Below are 22,396 nucleotides of genomic sequence, written 5' to 3'. Positions count from 1 at the left end.
GCGTGGAAGCCATCTCAACGCGCCTGTACATTTCATAACAATATTTTATACAAACAGTTTAAAACGTTTTTTTGAATATTAAAAATAGTCTCAATTATTTATTCTAAATAAAAATTAAACTAGGTAAAATAAATATGTTTATTCCATGAATTAGCTAAAATAGATATGTTTATTTATGCTTATCCTTAAATTTACTATTTTCACACTACGTATGCTTGCATATATAGTGCATCCAGGAAAACCTTTCTTATTTTTCGATGGGCATGGTCCATTGTATTGAATGTAAAAATGTACAAATTGAATGTACAAATTCACAAAATATACAAATTAAGTCTTATATGGCATTGTTCCGAGAAGGTTAGGTGCGACAGAGTCACATATATACGAATAATTTTTATAATTTTTTTAAAAACAATTTTGAATTATAACCTCTAAAATTGTTACCATCATTTTAAAGTAGATGTATTTCTAAGCATACCTCCAAAAATTTAGAGTTTTTTTTATAAATATTTTTCTAAGATATACGTGAATTTACATATTGGCGAGTTTTGAAATTTGGCATATTTGTTACAAGCGATAATAAAGCCAAATGTGGTTTACGTACTTTGTTAAAATTATTTGAAAGTATGAACGATGGTCCTTTTTTTTTTTTTTTTTTTGCTCGTGTACAAGGAGAGGAGAGGAAAATAGATTACTGTAAATTAAGAAGTTCGCCAGGTCAGTTATTCTTGGCGCAAACTGAAAAAATGCGCCAAGATAAATTTTTTAATTTCTCTATAAATTTCACACCAAAAATTACGAAATTTAATATAAATTGAGTCACAGAATCGAAATATGGAAAACAATTGATACGTTATTTCAGTAAAAGTCTAATTTTGTGTCAAAATATCTATGTTAGTACAACTGCTACATATAAATCTAATATATATCCTAAGTCGCACTTTCGAGACATGGAAAACGTAAGTTAAACTTCGACAATCGGTTCAATAGAACGGGAGATGCAGAACTGTCCCTATTTCTTGTTTGTTTGTTTGTGCAAGGTGTACATCCGGCTTTATGCTAGGAGAACGAAATGCATCACAGTTGCACACTTGAACATCCTCCGGCACTACTGCTGTTACTCAACTCTGCGCCCACAACGAGCGTCTTTTTAGATTGTGCCATCTGTTGGCAGATTATAACACTGCGGTTCGAGAATTTTTCGCTGTCTTAGCAAAGAATACTTTAAAATTCTGCAATCTTTTACATGCAAATATAGGCGAGAACTTCTTTAAGTTTTTTAAAATAAGACTTTTATAGGATGCTTGTCAACTCCTCTTTTTTGTTCTGTAAAGCGGCTTCTCGGGAAGACTGTAGACCACTTAACAACGGATGAATGTTCCTGTGCATAATAAGGAGCTTTTAAATGTTTCTTGAGAGAAGAAGATTAATTTACGTGTTTTGGTAAAGCTTCGTCAAGCATAGTAACTGGTGGGTACCATATCCCACATTCATCCTTGGTGTGAATAACTGCTTTCGTGCAGCGTAATTTAACGGTGAACGGCCATTGTAATCTTAACTGTGAACGGCCATTGCAATCTTAATTGTGAACGGCCATTGCAATCGTAACGGTGAACGGCCATTGCAATCTTAACTGTGAACGGCTATTGGAATCTTAATTTTTTGGATGCACATTATTTAACTAGATAACTTCATATGTACCCACATTTTCCCACGTTATGAATTATCCTGGATTGAAAATCTACGAATAGTGCTGAGTATTATAAAATAATTGTGTGGATGTTATACTAGAATCTGTACTCACACGTTTACAACAACCGCAACAAAAACTTAAAAACTTACCAAATTCTGTCCCAAGTGTATGGTCAACATCTGGGCCTGTGTTAGCTGTTGGAGTCGAACCACTATTTCTCACCCACTCCAGGTCGACATCAGTATCTGCGTTCTGCCAAGTACAAAGATCAGTTTCGAAGTCACAAGAACCAGGGGGTGGGCAACTTCCTTCTTTTACAACGACATCGTCCATTGCAATGTATCCGTCATTTCCTTTCTGCATAACCGCTTCGAAGACAATCTGAAATAGATCACGTGTTTTACAACTATCATCATGTCATCAGATGTTATAATATGCGCGCACAAATTAACAAAGTAACATAGCTGGTCACAGCGTCTAGACCAGATGTTTTCAACCTTTTTGTCTCGTAGATCGCTAGTCAATGTTTTCTGTTTTCCATATTTAGATCTGTTCCTAGGAGGTCATTCAAAGCAGTCCCGCGTTAATATCTATCACAAACGTTCAAAACAGAGGGAAACAGAATGTAAAGATTCAACCAAGGCGTTCTGAAATATTCAGGTAAAAGAAAAATGTACGAAAACGTCGCGTGACACAACGTGAAAATTTACATTGGCTAAATGTTTTTGGAAGGCTACCCTAATATTGAATTTTAAAATATGTATCAATTTTAAACGACCTTTTTACAGCTGCACTTACTTTGATGGGGTTTTCTGTGCAACGGAATGTTTAAAAATAAGAGAAACATGTAAGGTTTTTAGTCACGTACCTTTATTAATCAAAGCGGCACAAAATGCAAATCTAGTAACATTCTTACATAAAACTAGCTGTTACCCAGCATGCATTGCATGCTACTTAAAGGAAAGAAAGTTTTTATTATTATTATTATTATTATTCTGTTTGAACGTAGAATTTGAATTGAATTTAATGAGTAAATACGAATGTTTGTTTATTTGTTGTTTATACAGATCTACTGCTTAATTCCGATCTTTATGAAGCTTTTTTTATTCCAACTTCGTCTGGATCGATCAGTGCGTACTCGAACATTTTTAGTCTCCCTTCTTGTTGCTCGTTTGTTTCAGACGAATGAGCTTGAGCAGTGCATGCCCGAACGTTTCCCAGTCTTCCTTCTCGTTTCTCGTAATGATAGAAATGGGCTTGAGCGATGCGTACTCGAAGGTTTTTTTTTGCCAGTCTTGCTTCCCGTAGCTCGTTTGTTTCTGAAGCTTGGGATGACTTTTTCATTTGTGCTTGAAGTATAGATAAAGCAATCGATTTTCGTTTCGGTGGCTTAATTGATTTCCCACCGAAAGTAATGCTTTGTAACAAATATTACAAATTCACTTTCAAAAAGTAAAGAAAATGCGTAAAAACGTAAAATAATACGCATATTAATGCGTGAAAAAATAAATATTTTACGGTTTTCTGAACGATAACACAATTTAAAACATTTTAATTTAAACAGTGACAACTCATTTCTTTTAAACCGTCGAGTTTGTTTGTGCTTTAAAATCTCTGAGTTTTTAATTAAATGTTCGTTGATTTAGTGTAAAATATATGTATATACGGAGTGTGGATCCCATGGGCTGATTTTCGAGAAATCTTATGCAGACAGTGACCTTCCTTTTCTTTTGAAGGTTGTGTGTGACAAGTTTCATAAAGATCGGAATTAAACTTTAGATTTGTATAAAAGACAAACAAAAAAAAATAAATAAATAAACATTCATTTATATATATATATTAATTCATAAGAAAAAATAGTAAAGTTAAATTAAATTTTAAATTAAATATATATCGTCTTTGTGAAATATTAGTACTAAATTTCTTACTTTATGTCTTTAATATTATATATATTAAAGACGTAAAGTAAGAAATATATATATATATATATATAGCAAAAGCAAATTTCAGAAAAGTTTGATGTAGGAACACTGAGACGTAGAAACGTAGATCCATATTGAAGAAGCAGAATACTTAAATGCCGATCCACAATGAATAAGAAATTTAGCAGTCGAAGCTGTTTTAATTCTATTTTTATTTAAACTGACATTTGCGGTCACAATTCATTTGGCACTCTAATCGTGCTTATTCAAGAACGTTTACATTTTTGATACTGTTGCGATCGGAAGCAAGCACAGAGAAATTACGTCCACGTAGCATAGAGAGAGAAGCTAAAGTGCGAAGTTATCCAATATGGATGCTCACGAGAAGGAAGGTTTAGTTCTCAGAGTTAAGGTTTCTGATTACTACGTCATCAACGTTACGCAAGCTTCGCGGCGTAGATTAATCTAGAAATGACGCAGTCCAGAATATTTTTAGAATCATGAAAGGAGTTAATGGGCCATTATTAATTTATTATTTGAAAGACAGATAGTTTATATTTTACACAAACACACACACACATATATATATACAGAGAGAAAGATAACTATAGAGACCATGCCACCATATAAAAATGTTAGATTTCGTAAATTTTATACAACTGATTTTTTTTTAATGCAAATATGCTAAAACATGAATACCTGTTACATGGAAAACATTTTTATATCTGGAAGTATATGTATACAACAAAAAGATGCGTAAATAAAGATTATAGGACTTTTGGTGGCGGTGGTGGTGGTGTGTTGAGAATACGGCAAAGCAAACTAGGGGTATCTGCCTAAGGGAAGGGATGCCTTCATGGAGGACTTTCTAAGGGAAACTGGCTCGTATACACGTTACACATGGGGAAAACCACGAAAACGCCCATGCAGTCAGGCCGTTCGCGGGATACGAACCTCGGACCGAACTACCAGTGTTCAGCGATTTTACCGCTCGGCCGCTGGTGGGCCCTTGGACTTTTGGTGGCATGGTGCATACATAGGACTATATAGCACTGTTGGTACAAAATTATTTTCATCTTGTATTTTACCCTTTGATAATATATTTTCTATATACAACAAAATTTTTACAATAGAAGATGATGGTGTTTCGATTTTTATTTCAAACTCTTTTGAAACCAGTGTCCATTTTGCTTAACGTAAGAAAAATAAATTAAAACTGTTTAACATGTTTTTCTTCGATAAAAAGAAATATATTTACTTATTTTTATTTGAAAACACAGCATTTAGACCATTATTTACTTTTCTAGTAATATTCATGCAACATATACTCAAGAGCAATCTTAAATCGAAATATTCCCGTAAAAAAATCTAAATCTCTCAATTACGAGCTACAATCATAACAAAGAGTTACCGTTCATTTAAAATCTAAAATAATATTTATTTCGATAAAATACTGTTTTCGAAAACATTAATTTTCAAATGTTTTATTTTGTGTTCATAGCATCTTATTTGAAATCACAAAGTTACTTTTATTTATTCAGTATCACTAATTGGATACCAGTCAATTAAATATATAAAAACATCCATTCGTACATAAAGCTTCGGAAAGAGAAAAATTTATAATATCTTAATCAAAAAACTACATATGGAATCAAAAATAAAATTTAGGTATAAGGAGTTAATTAGAATTAGGTAGTTAAAATTTAAGTATTAGGTATAGGAAGTCCACTGAGGTTTCCGGATCTACAGCGTAGATTTATTTAGTAACGCACATTAAAAGGGCGACGTACACTCTGCGCAAATAATAATAATAATAAATAAATAAATAAATAAATAAATAAATAATAAAATAAAAATTTAAAAAAAAAGACAGTTCTATATCTCACTTTCTGATGGGCGAATTGACAAAATTTAATTTGCATTTTTCATGACTCGAAAGCGCGACTTAAGATATATTTAAGACTTTATATAGATATTGTTCTAGTATAGGTATTTTGGCACGGACTTTTTCTGAAATGGCACACCAATTTCTTTCCATATTTTGATTCTATAATCAAATTATGCCTAAATATAGAATTTTGTAAAATCGGGTGAGAAACTTCGTGAGAAGCTAAAATTTTATCTTGGCGCACTTTTTAATTCATTTGGTGAAATTCTTACTTTATAGTAACCCATTTTCTTTCCCCATTCTTTCATTATCCACAAGATGGAAAAAAGGTGCACCATTCTTTCTTTCAAATAATTTTAACAAAGTGCAAATTTGTCATTATTATCGCTTATAACAAATGCGGCAAAATTCAAAACGCGCCAATATATATATTCACGTATACCATGCGAAAATTTGAATAAAAACTCCAATTTAAGGTATGCCTAGAAATACAACTGCTTTAAGGTGATGGTAAAAATTTTATAAGTTATACTTCGAAAAATGTTTCGAAAAATTCATACAAAATTACTAAAAAATATGAATTTTAAAAACAAATCAGAAAGTAGCTGTGAAATTTATTTGGATTGAACCTAAATATCGAATTGTGAAAGAATGAATCAAGTAAGTTTCATAAAAAATGAAAAATTAATAAATATGTATTCATTTCAATTAAAATTGAGGAACTAAACATTTTGAGAGCTAATTTTATAAGGTTTTTCTCCCGCATTTCTAGCGTGCCTTCGTGGTGTAGTGGTTCTGCACGACGGGCCGGTATTCCAGAGGTCCGTGGTTCGATTCCCGACGAAGGCGTTTGCTGATTTTTCCTCTCTCCGGCTTCAAAAAAATACCTAATGTCTTTACAATTTTTTAAAAACTACTCTTTGCGCTTTTACAAAAATGTAGCACTTTTGCATAATTAGGCTCGTAGAATCGAAATATAAAAAACAAAATAGGTACGTTATTTCAGAAAAATCCTATTTTACGCCAAAATTTCCATGCTAGAACAATACTATATAAAAATATAATATATATCCTAAGTAGCGCTTTCGAGACTTATCAAACGCAAGTTAATTTCGTCAAGGGGCTCAGTAGAACGGGAGATATAGAATTGTCCCAACTTTTTTAGTGTGTGTGCGAGGTGTACATGCTACGGCCAAACAATTTATTTACTAATTGCGCACAAATATTATAAAAATACAAATTATTCCCTCAACATTTTCATCTGTTTATTTCTGAGAGCTCCTGATAACACCGCGAACAATAATACACTCAAACCAGCTTTTGTGCCGTCTTTTCCTGTGCGATATTTTATTTGCGCAATTTTTTTGTTCGGTATCAATCAAATTGGAACATAATTGACGAAGTTATTGATAAAAAAATAAATAATCAACTAAAAAAAAAGGAGCTTCAATCTTGTATATCTGGCTACTAAGACATATAAACCGAGTCTAGTAAAACAACAGTCGTCGCAAAAACTAATCACCGACTACTTGGTAACTGAAAGAAAAAGTCTACTCTAAACGAGTGCGAGGTAACGAGCTTCAAGTGACGAAAGCAACTTTGAGCCAGTTTACCACAAGGAAGTTCGCGTGTTGTCTGACTAGAAAAGATAACGGCTATACGTTTTGAAAAGTTTTTTGTGTAAAATAAATACATATGCAAACAAATTATTTAAAAATGTGCATTTTCTACATCAGATTATAAAAGGTTTGGCGAGATTCCAAACTGCCAAGCCTCGTGTCTTGATTTCGTTTAAAAACGCAACTTATTTTCTACGTAAGACTTCTTTTACGTTGTCCCAATTCACCGCATAAAAAAACATTTTTAATTGTGTTGCAAAAGCTACTTTTTATAGCTACTCGTGAAGTTTTGTGCGATTTTTTATGCGTTTTGTTTTATGTGGTCCCTATCCAGCGCACAAAAACACGTTTGAGTGTACTTGGGATTTCTTTCTTTGTCTTGCCATGGACCAATACTCATTAATTATAAAAAATATAAAAATCCATGATGAAAGTTACATTCATAATTTCATTTTTCCTGGTGAATCTTTTACCATATATGTGTCAAACACGATAAGAATAGCACATACCTCATGCACGTAAGGAGCATCTATCGTCCGTTGTCCCACTCTCCAGCTGTCATTACCGTGTTTACTAGCATGAGACCAAAGTGGAAACTGTGGCAAAGCTCCTCCAGGCGTCCGCATATACAGTTGGAGGGCGATGACATTTTCACCAGTCATTTGGTACCAAAATCGAACGCAGCTTCTTGTCAAGCCTGAACTTGGAACGTTGGGTATGATAAACCGAGCTTTGTTGTCTCCAAGAACACGGGAATTAGTTGATGGTAACACAATCAGATAATGGCCTACGGTGAAGTAAAATAATATCTAAGATTTATTTCTTCATCTGCCTTGATTACTTTAAATAGTACTACAAAATGATATACAGGGTGTTCGGGATAAATTTGACATATTTATAATTGATTATATTTTTCCGTAGGTTGGAGGTATTGACACACACTACTCGTCATTTAAAAGTTTGGACCCTTCTTCATTCATGTACAAGATGTCAGAAAGGATAGATGACTGGAACCCACCTGAATCATGGAAAAGAATAACTTGCATGATGATGATTCGTGCCGGCCATCAAAATAAGGATATTATGACTACTGCCCAATGCTCCCTGAACACAGTAAAACAATCAGGCATGAACTAGAGACTTGCAATAGTGACTACGAGGATGTAGCCACCACCAAAAGTCAAAAATGGTTGTCTGAAAATTTGAAAATTTCTACGACTTCACCATTCCAAATGTTTGGCCTCCAAACTCCCCAGACCTTAACTCCATGGATTATTTGGTATGGGACGCAGTTGAAAAAGACACCAATCGCACTTCCAGTAATACAAAAGCCCAGTTAATGGATAAAATTAAACAGTTTTTGAGGCTCTTCCCAGGGAGACTGTAGCATCAGCTTGTTCGAGGTTTCGAAGCAGGATTGAAGCTGCGATCGATGCTAATGGTGGTTATTTTGAGTGAATCTTGTTGATAGTATTGTAATTTAGTCTGCCTGTAATTTTTTTGTCAATTCATTAAACTTAATTGATACAAAGCGGATTTTCTTTTTCTTTACGAAACTGTCAAATTTATCCCGAACACCCTGTATTTTATAGCCTAAGACAGTGATAGCGAACCTATTGCACGCGTGCCACAGTCGGCACGCAATCCCTCATCAACCGGCACGCGACTAAAATATGACTTCCTTAATCAATAATCACAATAAAATGATGCTGTGTGATATAAATAACTGATCTAGTCTATTCTTGAACGTTTCACTTACTTACGGCATTTTAACACGAACCACGAGGTTGTTGCCGAACTTGATGAAGCTGAACGGAAAGTGTTTATTGAATGGAAACTGAGGAATTATAATTACTAGAAAGTTGGTTTTGGTAATTATCTTTCTCAAACAAACCATCTGACAACGGCCAGCTTTCAAATTTCACTGTGCCTGGCAAAACATGGTAAACCGCTCTCCGATGGGGATTTAATCAAAGAAGTTTTGCGCCCGCTGGCCCCCGAAAAACCGGTTTGGGGAACGCGGCCCCAAAAAGGTTCGCCACCACTGGCCTAAAAGAACAAAACGCAAGTGCAAAAAAAAGTTTGAAAAAATACGAAGGCTTTCAGATTTTATATTACACCCAAAGCGGCGTTCTTTTTTAACGTTTTGTGTGTTACCTTTATTTATTAAATATCAAGTACTTCTTCCTTAAACCGTAAAATTCAATTCAACAGCAATATCACAAAATATTTAAAAAGGGCCTATCTTTAGAATTTTCTATACACAGTCTGGCGCGCTAGAAATAAAAAAGTTTTTTCTGTATAACGTTGTCATTGGTCGCTTTGAAATCGCCGATATTGTTAATCAGATCTTTGTTAAAATACTACAAAATATGAAATAGGTAATGAAATTTACTTACAAATTTATTAATAATGAATATCTCTAAAATTTATTAAAATATTTTCAGAAATTATTTACAAAAGCTATCAGTTAAAAAGTTAAATTTGTAAAGTTACCAATTTTGACATATTTAAAATTACTCTTTGCTGCTCCTCTTTAGCTTGAATTTTTTAGCTCCTTGAAATAGCAATTGCCTGGAAACTGATAAGATTTCATTTGAAATGTACGTTCATGTAATTTTTATTAATAATAAATTTTTGTATTTTATTATTTACATATACCTCTTCATAACTCGTAAGTGCTACCCATTGGATTTTGAATATTTGTCTTGGTTGTTTAAAGACAGCGTTTTGCTGTCTTTAAATTACCCAATTGCGTGATGTTAAAAATTAATATTTTGAGATGACTTGGGAACGTACCTTCTGCTGTGCCATAACTTTTGTCGACTTTCGGTCCCACTTTAGCACCTTTTGCTTGCTGTCTTTTCCATGTGATACCATCCGGTGATTCCCTTTTAAAACCACAGATATCAGCAGACTCGAAATCACACGGGAAACCCTCTAAGAATAAAGAAAAGACAGTTGAATGGTAAACATAAAATGTCACAGCATATTTCATTAAAATATCTAAATAGTACTCTTTTGTCATACCGCTGCTTTGTACACTGCATTTTTGGATAGCGTGCGGCTATTGCTAAAAACACATGCAAATAAAATATTCCCGGAAAAGCATACTTAGCCATGAAACAAATAAAATAATCATAAAAATTCATTACTCTCTATTTGCTCCAAATAAAGATATACAGTCGGCCCCTTTCTCAGGGCGTACAGCAAGGTCTCCACTTGGGCGTTAACTCAAAATGTAAGAAATAAGATCTAACTAATGACTAACTAAAGAGATTTAGCCGAAGCTAACAAAGTTATAATTTAGTTGGCCCGTAGTATTAAATCAGCTGGCGAAGCTATCAAAAGGCACGTAATACGGCCGAGCGTAGTAACAGGTAGAGAGACGTAGCCAAAAGGCAAACGCGCGCTATTCAGGAATCCTAACTTTCTCTGGCGAAGTCAGTGGAACTTGACTTGAATTTAAATACCACTCTACTTCTCATTTGCATTTAACGCGATTCTAAAAATTCATTGTCGTAAGGAATTGTAAGCTGCAGCTAGAAGAGATAGGAAAATGGCATAAACATAGATATACCTTACAACGTACTAATAAATAATTACTAATAACTTACTTTTATTAGTAACTAGCAGCTTCGCTGCCAGCCTTCGTCTGGCTATTAAATGTACCGGAAAAATGGTTGAAGGGAACACCAAACGTTAAATTTAAAAACTGCTTAGAATTTTACTCTGCAGAACAACTTCATAAAAAAAAGTTATTACGTGTAACAAAATTACGATGAAATAAGCAATATCCTTTAATACAAACAATAATTAACCTAATACATAAATTAACCAACTTCCCTTTGCAAAATCTTAAGAACTCAAATGGTATAAAGGAGGTTAAAAACTTTGTTTCCTAAAAAAATCACTCAAAACTTTTCAATATCTTAAAGACAGGGAAATGAGCATTAAATAACATAAAAGAATACAAAAAACAAAAAAATCTGAAAATCAAAGTATAATTAATGATATTTTATCTTATATTTTCAAGAGAAAAAAATTACAATAAAATAAGCTATATCCCTTAATGCAAATATTAATTATCCTAATAAAAAAATGAACCAACTTTCCGTTAAAGAAAAAAAATCTTTTCAATATCTTACAAACAGTGAAATAAGCAAAAAATAACATGAAAGAACCTCAAAAAACAAAAAATTCCGCGCAGAATTTTACTCTGCAGAACAACTTTATCAAAAAAAAAAAAAAAAAAAAAAAAAATCAATAAAAATGTATTACATGTATAAAAAAATGACAATGAAATATGCCAGTCTCTTAAAAACAGTGACATAAGAAATACGATGAAAAATTGGTGCCAAACCCATATTTCTAAAAGAATGAAACTATTCAAAATAATGCGATTTCATCAAAAATCTATCAACAACAATGAGAAAGAAAAATTGTTGCCAAAATCACATTTTTAAAAATGTGAGAAAGTGCACTCGGAAGCTTCATTTAAAAAATTTCTTAAAAATACAAAATATTATCATTTTTCCAATAATACAGGTCTCAAAAGGTCGCTACCAAACTTAAGATACTGGACTGTCATATCATAACAAACAAGATTTATATAAGTAACTGTATCCGAAAATATGAACGGCGACAGCCAGAGGGCAATGTTTGCTGGCTTATGGGAGAATGGAAAGAGGGATCATTTCAGGCGAGGACGTTGCAGGAGAAGGATGAATCGGTTTACTAACAAAGAACTAGTCGATATGCATTACTTGTATGGTGCCGCGGACCAGTCGCATGGCCACCGCAATCCCCCGACCTGACTTTCTTCGATTTTCTATCTGTGGGGATACATGAAGTCCATGGTATACGAGACGACCATAACATCGAACGTGGATCTCGTTGCCACTAACGTGGAAGCGGCGGTATGTCTATGACACACCTGCCCGTTTTGAACGGGTCCGTGAAACTATGCGTCGACGTTTTGAAGTATGCATTGATGCAAATGGAAGGAATTTTGAACATCTTCTTGTGATTTAAGGGGACTCATACACCTTAAAACCCATAAGATGTTCGAATAGGTGACTGTTGCAAGAATTGAGATAACTTATTTATTTCAAAAGCAATTACTGCCATTTTTTTACAGCTGACTACATAATATAGCTGCTTTCTGAAATAGTTATCGGAAAGTTTGTGTTGCCACAAATATTTTTATAATTTAATCCGCTTTGGGACAACATTTTTCGTCATGTTTTCAACTTGCGCGCACAGTTTAAAACATTCTGTTTCATAATTTAATTCCATATTTAATATATAGCTTTTATAACGTCTGGAAACGACTGTGAACCTAAAATTCTAAAAATTTCATGTTAAATTTTTATTTTATTTGGAGTTGAGTTTATAAAATGTATTTTATTAAAAAAATTTGTAATGTTTTCGTCCATAAAATTTTTCAATATCAAAATATTCATCAGATTGTTGGTTCAGTTAGAAAATAGTGCCCATATAAAGAATTCCATCAAATTTTAAGTATGTACCATTAGCCATTTTTAAAATATCATGCGCGCAAGGTGGAAACATGGCGAAATATTTTGTCACAAAGAGGATTAAATTACAAAAATATTTGTGGCAACACAAACTTTCTGGTTACTAATTTCCAAAGCAGCTATATCATGTAGTCAGCTGTAAAAAGTTGGAAGTAATTGCTTTTAAATTAAATAAAATATCTCAATTCTTGCAATAGTCACATATTCGAAGATCATGAGGGGTTTAAGGTGTATGAGTCCCCTTAACCATGTTCGTTAATAAAAATCATATCAACACCTCTTTCGACCTACAGTACAACTCCAATTATTCGAACTCCGACTATCCGAATCACTTTCAGAGCTTACGAAAAAAGTAGTGTTGGGCAATCAACGCTTTCAGTCATTAAAAGGAGAAAAACCTACGCTTTTAAACTTGGTGTCACTGCTTGAAAACGAAGATGGAAGTTCTTCAAGAAAATCAGTGCAGCAACAACAAAAATTTACAAGATGTTATTTTCAAGTGCTTTTTACAGCAACGTTCTATGGGAAATCCAATTTCGAGTCCGATTCTTTGTGAAAAAGCTAAGATCTTAGCTCAGAAGCTTGGTTGCTCATCCTTTTTTAAAGCAAGTAACGACTGGCTAAAAAATTTAAGTGCAGGCTCGGTATCCGTCAGGCAGCTTACTTTGACCGAGATGTTCAGCAAGCAATGACTTTCAGTACTTGTAAGTACTGCACAGTACGCTAATATAACATGTATGTAAAAGTGTTGCCTTTTCATTTTAATTAATTAAAACCTCTTTTTCCTTACAAAGAGTTTTTCTCCCATTTTCAACGTACAATAACTAAGTAAAATACACAAAGACCCTTTCTTTGGAAAAATCCAGTTATTCGAATAGGCCCGGTACCAATCGATTCGTATAACTCCCAGTTCTACTGTACTTTCTTTCTTTCTCTCTACGCTTGCGAACTTTGCTCTCTAGCGATCATCGCATGCATTTTCGGACACAACTTCCTATGCAAATCTTGTTTGTCGTGGTATGGCAAACCAGCATGTTAAGTTTGGAAACGACCTTTCGAGGCACCCTGTAGAACGAATGAACACAGAACTGTTGAATAGCTTGATGAAATTTTTTTTACCAAAAGAAACACGTCGCAGTTCTGGAATTTCCACAAAAATGCTCGTACAGCTCTTCTCAGAATCACAGAGAACAATAATTAGTTACCCTTCAAACTACTAAGAACGGTAAACACAACGCAATGCAAGGCGTATCTGAAAACCCGAAGCTCCTACACTTAATAATAATATCTCAGTACTCAACTCAGCTCTGAAATAACAGCTGACAGTACTTGCTGTCTTCGGTCTTATATAGTTTTCACAGGCCGCAGAGAAATCTCCAGTAAATACCATTTCTCGTAATTACTAGAAGGCATGTACGTTTAAAGTTAAATCTAAGGGCAGAATAAAAATTTGGCGAATTCCACTGAGGTGGCTCCGTTAACGTAAGTACCGAGGAAACAACATTTTTCCACTACTCGAAAAATTATAGATTACACTGCTTAATTTAAAAATAAAAGCAAATATCAAAATTTTCTAAAATGCATCAAAGAAATTTTTTTAAATTAAAATTTTATTTTAAACGCCCTTTTTGGGAACATATCCAATTAAAAAAAACGGTTAAAGCTGAAACGCTTTCTTACCCTTTTCTTTGCTAAATCGGCCAATCATTCAAAAGAAATTTCCTTTCATGCTTTTTCTGCCATGAAATAATGAAATAAAATTCAAACAACACTTTGCAAATACTTACTTAAAATTGGGCATCGGCCAGCATTCACCAGAATATCGTCAATTGCAATGTCCCCTACACCAAGTTCGCTCCTCGTCGGTCTCAGCACAATGGACATATTCACTGATTTTTCCATGAAGAAAGTACCATATTTCCATTTCGTATCTGCACTTGCTTTCTTTACCAACAGTGGCCCAGTTACCTGATTATCTAAAAAAATTAGACATTAATACAGCTTAAATGGATATAGATAAAAGGGTTCTAATGTAGAAAAGTGTACTAAGTAAATACTAGTATTTCTAATGTAAAAAAGTATATTAAGTAAATACTAGTATTTCTAATGTAGAAAAGTATACTAAGTAAATACTAGTATGTACTCATATAATTAATGTGTATAGGTTAATGTAATCAATTAGTCAAGAGTTTTAATTGCAATAAAGTATGTATCTAGCATTCAAGTACATAAACAGTATTCATATATCATAATCATGTATCTATTGTATCAACGCATTAAGTACTCAACGCAAATAACGTGTTCCCAAATAACGAAAGTAAAGAGGTTTAATGTATTCATGTGTCTTATTGTAATTAAGCTCTCAGGTACATAACTAATGTATCCATGTAACTTAATCATGCACACAATGTATTCATGTATTTAACTGAGGGATCATATTTAATGTAATATTGTAAGTATTTTATGTATTTAAGAATTATGGTAAACGTGCGCCCAAGAGCATCACCAATGAATTCTAACAACTAATATATTCATACAGCTAACTCATTCATCTAATATAATCCATATCCTTATTTGTTAATGAGACTTCATAGAGAAGCAAATGCAGACCTCCTGTGCCTCAAAGATAGCTGCTGGTTCTAGATAGTGGAGCGTGTGGGACATAAGTCTTTAATTGAATCATTGGTCCTTAACTGAATAGTTTCTGTTCCTCTGACAGTATGGAGAGACCTCCTGGGACTCGAGAGAGCTGCTGGTTCTAGATAGTGGAGGGCGTGGGACATAAGTCTTTAACTGAATCATTAGCCTTTAATTGAATGGTTTCTGTTCTTCTGACAGCATGGATAGACCTCCTGGGACTTAAGAGAGCTGCTGTTTCCAGATAGTCGAGGGCGTGGGACATAAGTCTTTAATTGAATCATGAATCATTGGACCTTAATTGAATAGTTTCTGTTCCTCTGACGCATGTATAGAGCATGGATTAAAGACCTATGTTCCACGCCATCTACTATCTAGAACAGCAGCTCTCTCGAGTCCGAGGAGGTTTGCCTCGGGAATGCATTTGCTTCTCTGTGAAGTCGCATGAACAAACAAGGACCAGGATGATATTAGATAAATGCAACTATCCTAATCCTTTCTTAATTTTATATATTTTTCATTTCTTTGCTTTGCTTTCTCTGTCCTGTATTTTGACTATTTGCATAAAGATGGCGGTAAGAGTTAAAAGAATTCAGTAGTTTATCAAGTCACATGCAGTATCTACTTATAACACGACGTGTGGTTATTTAAATTTTATCGCGATCTCTCATATTATCTGAAAGGTTTTTTTTTTTTTTTTTCTTTTCTTATTTTCGCATTCAAATTTTTTTTTTTTTTTTTTTTGTTGTTGTTGTTGTTGTTGTTGTTGTTGTTTATGGAATTTAACGAAATTTTCTGGGATGATAACACTATTTAGCAGTCATAAATTGTTTTTATTGGTGAAGTAAAATTGCCTATATCATCAAGCAAATCTCACCTTTACTTGACCAACAATAAAAATTCATACTTAAAATTTGTTTTCTATACTATTTTTTCTTAGATTACTGCAGCTTTTAGTACATCTAATTAGGGAATAATTCCTAACTGATGTTTTTTACTTTTTGTTTGTACGAGTAATTTAAATTTCATACCCTTTATTTTATATTATTTCCTTTTACTTTCAACTCTAGTTTCATTTTCCTGCTAGAATGCAAATTTCCACCTCGCTCGATATTCAAATTAGGTAGAAAGAAGAAAGTATGTAAAGGAAGGTTTGGGAGTGTGAAATCAGAGCATATTATGCCTGATTGAAGGCCACGTTGTTAACTTTGATTCTCTAGCGATTAGAATTTTGCGGCATTGAGTTATTCTTGCCATTCGGCGTCTTTATGCCGACTTCGGTCAGAGCCAGGTTTTGAGCTAGATAAATTTTGAAGGCGTTAGGTTAGACTTAAGTTTCATTAACTTCAGTTTATCCATTTTCTTTGATTTAAAGCCAAAACTGTTGGCTTCTGTAAGTACGAGTTGGTAACGTCTGTTAAACTTTATTTGAATTATTAAAAGGGTCCATTACACTCTTTTCCTGTGTCTGTTGTACTTAGAACATATAGCGATAATTCGCCATTTGTCTACCAGAGATTTGGTCTAGTGTATGCTCCCGAATAAGTCCAAACTCTGTATGTATATAATATGCAGAATCTCTCTTAACCGGTAACATCTCACTGGTAATAGATAAGTGTTTTCTCTAGATAGATGAATATATATTTATAAAACTTACAGTTTACGTTTTGTAATGCCGTCTATAGATACTGCTTCATGCAAAGTCCGTCAGCCGTGTAGTCTCAGAATGTTGAAATTTTGCATATGAAACTGCTGTAAAGCGTAGTTATGTATCTGTGCACCTCTCTTTTTGGTTGTAATGGACCGCACCAAACGTATATACGAGTATATAGATATACCCACTTTGTTACCCGGTTCGGTGAACTCAGGTTTTTTACTCATATATATATTGGTAAATTCTGCATTTTTTTGCATTAAAATTAATTGAATTATGTTGTTCTTATGTTCCGGTTAAGGTTTTTATGCCTATAGTTAATCTGCACGCAGTTATAGAGTTATTAACAATTTAAAATTGAATTAATTTTTACTTGGATACTTGGATACTTATGTGTTTTATATAGGCATTCTACTGCATTAGACAGTACTTTCCTGTTCTATCAATTTTGTTCACAACGGGCCTTGTGATAAAAATTCCTTAGTGAAGCGTGTATGCGAGAAATTTGAGGCACTTTGTCTCAGTAAAAATTCAATGTCCAGAGAAATCATGAAGTAAACCACAGGTGTGGCGCCATCTGCCGGTCAGTGTTTCTTGCAGTAGCTGTTGAACTGTATTTTCATAAAGAAATCACTTCCAGGAGGAGCCAGAAGCGAGCGGGATCCAATCAGGAGTAGGAGGGCGGAGTTAGAATAAGTTGCTATATTAAACCTTTTTTTCATTATTATTATTAAGGTAGCTGATTATGAATATTCAATAAGTGGGCCACGTACGGCCTTTTAAAATAGTCATCTTCTATTTTCTCATAGTTCAGTAAATCCGCGAAGTCTGCAGTTGCGTTTTGCTCGGCTTTTCTGTCTGTAAAAGCTTTCAATTAACTTATTGAGATGATCTTGAATGTATTCTATTTTCAGGTCGCTGTGGAGATTTCTAAGAAAATAAGGTGCTCCGGTTATTATTCTTAGAAATTTATTTTATAGAACTTGGAGTTTCTTGACATCGTTCTTGGTAACTAGCGAGGACACCTTTAGTCTTTTTTTTTTTTTTTTTCTTAACACTCTTATGCCTCTTATGTAGAGCACGCGACGTTGCCGGCTCTATGACTAAGTATCTCGATAGGGCACAAGACGTTGAACAGTCTGGTCGGGCAGTGAGAAAGCGTCGGAAATGGGAAAAGGGGAGTGACCAGCGTCACAAGAAGAAAGAAAACCAAGAAAGCCGCGCGCATGGAGAGGCTAAATACAAGTGGGTGTCTGGTAGTGTTGTATCATGATAAGAGGATGGTCAACAAATGTTTTTCTGAGTGGGACCAAAAGAAATCATTAAACTGTGTGCACGAAAAATGGTGTCTTCCTGCTCGTTGGCTGAATGACTTGTTCTTAAATAGAAACTCTAATTTTAATTGTAAAAATTCTTTTTTTTTTTTCTAACTATTTTTAACTGTATTTGCGGTTTTATGTTTTTCTGTATTTTACAATTTTTAATGAAGATGTTCTCAGTTTTTATGTATTGCCTTGAAAGAAGAATTGATTTAATTGAACAGATATGAGAAATATATATCTAACGAGATTCAATGAAATAAGTTTAAGTGAAATGCTGCAAAAAGTGGGTATAATTTAATAGGCCGCACAAAGAAACTGTGTGGCGTCCACATTAGATATTTTGTTAACGTTATGATTTTAAATTAATGTTATCCGTTTGTATCATTTATCTTCCAATTTGCGTAACACTATTTAAAGAAAAATACCGGAAAAGACAGTGTGAATTAGGTCTTCACATCAGATATTTTTTGATTATCAAACCATCTCTCGGTGAGAAAAGCTCACAATACTAAACACTTTCTTTAGGCTTTAATATGCACATCTGAATCTTTTTGTTTACTTTATACTATTATAGTTATGCGCATTTTAAAGTCAGTTATGTATTACATTCGTATTCGTTGTTATTTCATTTTCATTTTAGGTATATATATATATATATAAGCAGACTGATGGGAAGATAGATTAATATAGTACATTAATACACTGATGGAAGAGTAACCTAGTTTTCTTTGTACATAAACAATTTATCTCAGTAAATACAAATCAGTCAGCCCAGAATATTATATCCTTAATTAAAATGAATTCGTACACGACAACTTTTAATCTTAATTCTTTCCCAATTTCCATTATTATCAGAAAACTACAATTAATTAACCTTTTATAAAAATGTCCCATAATCCTGCTCAGTAATAAGGATCCTTGATTTGTGTGAGGACTAACCGGTTTTTATAGCTATTGATGAGACATTATTGATGAAATTGTAGAGTCATTAGGTTAATTGGAAGCAGAAAAGATGAAAAATATGCAACGGCCTTCGCCGGGAATCGAACCAAGGACCTCTGGAATACCGGCCCAGCGTGCTACCGTTACACCACGAAGGTACGCTAGGGAAGTGGGAGAAATACCTTATAAAATAAATCATTGAAATTATCAATAGACGATCTAAAAGCAAAGAATTCGGCCCTCGAATGCTTTTTAAAGGAAAGCATGTTCGTCTAGCAGTATCTTATTAGAAGAAAGAATTTATTAACCACTGCATTTGTGTTTGATGACATAATTAGAAACAAAAAAATAGTCTTTTCGAAGAGATATACTAAAGATTTTTTTTCCTTGTATACTTACACTGAAGTACATGCAATTCGAGAGTGACTGGAGAAGGACTGTGCATGTAATACCAAAACCGGAAGCAGTATTCTTGGTTGGAAGTGTCAATTTCGGAACTCGTAAGGTCATGTCCACTATCGTTGGTTGGTTTGTAGTAAGCATATCGTCCTGTAAGTATTATAATTTGGAACTTTTTTATCTGTTTTATCGACGCGATAAAAATAAATTGATAGGAAATATTAGGTTAAAATATAATATTAATTCAAAGACATTTCATCAGTGTCAATAACAATAAACAAAAATGTTACTAAAACTCTGTATCATAAACTTGATATGTGAATTTTTTACAAATACTAGATGTAAATACAAAAGGGAATAAGGAATAATCTTTCAATTAAAATTATATGAATTAATATTACAGGATATTTATAACTTCAATTTATATTATAGGAGTTAATATTATAGGATATTTAAAATTTCAATTAATATTATAAGAAATAATACTAGAAGCTATTTATAATATCCTTTAATAAGAATTTATAATTTCAATTAATAATACTTATTATAGGTAGTATAATATTTATAATTTCAATTAATATTATAGGACATTTACATTTTTAATTCATATTATAGGAATTAATGTTAAAGGATATTTATAATTTCAATTAATGATACTTATTATAGATGGTATAATATTTATAATTTCAATTAATATTATAGGAATTGCTATTATAAAATATTTATAATTTCAATTCATATTACAGGAATTAATATTAGAGGATATTTATAATTTCGATTAATATTATAGAAATTGAAATTAGACGATACTTATAATTTCAATTAATATTATAGGAATTAATAGTAGAAGATACCTGTAATTTCAGTTAATATTATAGGAATTAATACAGAGCGATATTTATAATTTCAAATAATATTATAGGAATTAATACAGAACAATATTTATAATTTCAATTAATATTTTAGGAATTAATATTTTAGAATATTTATATTTTCAGTTAATATTCTAGGAATATTACAGAAAAAATAATTAAATGATACTGTAAATAATAGAAGAAAGTAAATCCAAATCATGCTATTCGCAATATACTTATTCTTTGCTGAATTAAAGCATGAGCTATGCAAATGAAATTAAGCATATATAAATGGGGCTTAAATACCACTTCAAGGAAAATTAATAGAAAAATTATTTTCCAAATCTGAACATACCTAACGCATCTTGTCTGGTGTGGTCAAGTGTTGGTCCTAGTTTTGAAATCAAAGCTTTTCTTCCATCTTGTATGATCCAAGCATCACCATTTTTCCAACTACAGAAGTCGCCATTTTCAAAGTTACAATCCCAGACTGACGGAGCTGAAAGAATATGATTATTCAATAATATATTCTCACGGAGTATTTTTAATCTATAAGTAAGATAGAGAACTAAACATGCGTGTACTGAAGATGTATACTACTTTAAGCAATAAACCGTAAAAAATTTGCAATGTTCAGTAAATATAAGAGAAGCGCCTCAATTCAGATTTGATATTTTAGTAGCAGTAATAAGTCTGAAATATATTTAAGACATTATTGGCTTATTATACATAGTGTCCATAAAAGAATGTCATAGTTTCAGTGATATATTGTAAGAGTTTAATTTAGAGTTTGAAAAGTGTGAAATATGTTTGACGTCTGAAATGCATTTAAGGCATTATTGGCTTATTATATAGTGTACATGAAAGAATGTACCAGTTTCAGTGATATATTATAAGAGTTTAAGTTAGACTATTTACGACATATCATACAAACTAGCCCAATTTGTTTTATAAATGCTCAATATATGCATCTTTATTTACACTGCACACATCCAACGTATAGTCCAATTCTTCCCAAAATTTGGCTAACGAGTCCGGAGTTATGAAAGCAATAGGCTCTTCAGTTCTGTGTCTCAAATTTAGAAGTAGTGGCGGAACGTAGACACGATCTTTTATGAAACTCCAAAGGAGAAATCTTATGTCAGGTGAACGTGGAATCCAGCAAAAAGAAGCGATGCTGTCTTAAACATTACGACCTATCCGGAACCCAATGGTAAACTAGTTTTATCATATGGAATTCTTTATGAATAATTTTATACATGGCAGAGAATCCAATGTTGAGTTCTTTCTGTATCATTTGGTAGGTGCAGCGATTATCATCGATTAACATTTTCCATATGGCAGACGCATTATCCGGGATTGCTACTGACAACGACCTTTCTGTGTGTTTTTCATTCGGAAGAGAGTTTTGACCAGTGTGAAATTTTGCAAACCATCTGAATACAGTAGCACGAGATGGCGCTTTCTTTCCAAATGCTAATTATTAGATGTTGGACGCATTCTTTTGACTGAATGCCACTTTAAAATCATAGAAAATCATAACGCGATAATGTTCTCATTTCAACTCCATTTTACCTTCTGCTTAAAATTTATTCTACGCTAAACTATAATGCAGTTGTCCAATAAAAAATGATCTGCTCGGCTAAAATAGTTCATATTTTCAAATCTAACCTTTAATTTACTTCTGACGTCTATCGTCTGCGCGTGTCTCGAAAATTTCAGAGTGATCTACGTATAAGGCTTGTCTTTATACAAATAGATGTTTCAACTGAAGATTCGTTACACAAATCACTTCACAAAGACCATATTTATAATATACTCTAAGTGCTTCGACTAGAATTATTTAAGTATACCTTATGCTCCACTTATACGCCTACGACGGACAAAGTTTTAGGTTTATTGCAAATGCTTTATCAAAAGTAATAT

At 33.0% G+C, this 22,396-nt stretch overlaps 1 protein-coding gene across 2 annotated transcripts in view; it reads right to left on the bottom strand.

The window, feature by feature from the left end:
• LOC118199377 (MAM and LDL-receptor class A domain-containing protein 1-like) overlaps nucleotides 1–22,396 on the bottom strand; it is a 344,431-nt gene that overhangs the window by 93,653 nt on the left and 228,382 nt on the right. For both annotated transcript variants that reach the window (XM_085826944.1, XM_085826943.1), the window contains exons 56-61: nucleotides 20,826–20,969; nucleotides 19,617–19,766; nucleotides 14,450–14,638; nucleotides 9,922–10,062; nucleotides 7,632–7,909; nucleotides 1,843–2,074 (exon numbers count right to left, since the gene is read on the bottom strand). In XM_085826944.1, coding sequence (XP_085683070.1) covers nucleotides 1,843–2,074; nucleotides 7,632–7,909; nucleotides 9,922–10,062; nucleotides 14,450–14,638; nucleotides 19,617–19,766; nucleotides 20,826–20,969 — 1,134 coding nt within the window. The remainder of the gene's footprint in view (nucleotides 1–1,842; nucleotides 2,075–7,631; nucleotides 7,910–9,921; nucleotides 10,063–14,449; nucleotides 14,639–19,616; nucleotides 19,767–20,825; nucleotides 20,970–22,396) is intronic.

Source organism: Stegodyphus dumicola, chromosome 11 (assembly GCF_044657685.1).
Source record: "Stegodyphus dumicola isolate Sdum_Otavi_A_Nest chromosome 11, ASM4465768v1".
Taxonomy (NCBI): domain Eukaryota; kingdom Metazoa; phylum Arthropoda; class Arachnida; order Araneae; family Eresidae; genus Stegodyphus; species Stegodyphus dumicola.
Note: the sequence above shows the minus strand (reverse complement) of the source record. Positions and strands in the feature narration are given on the sequence as shown.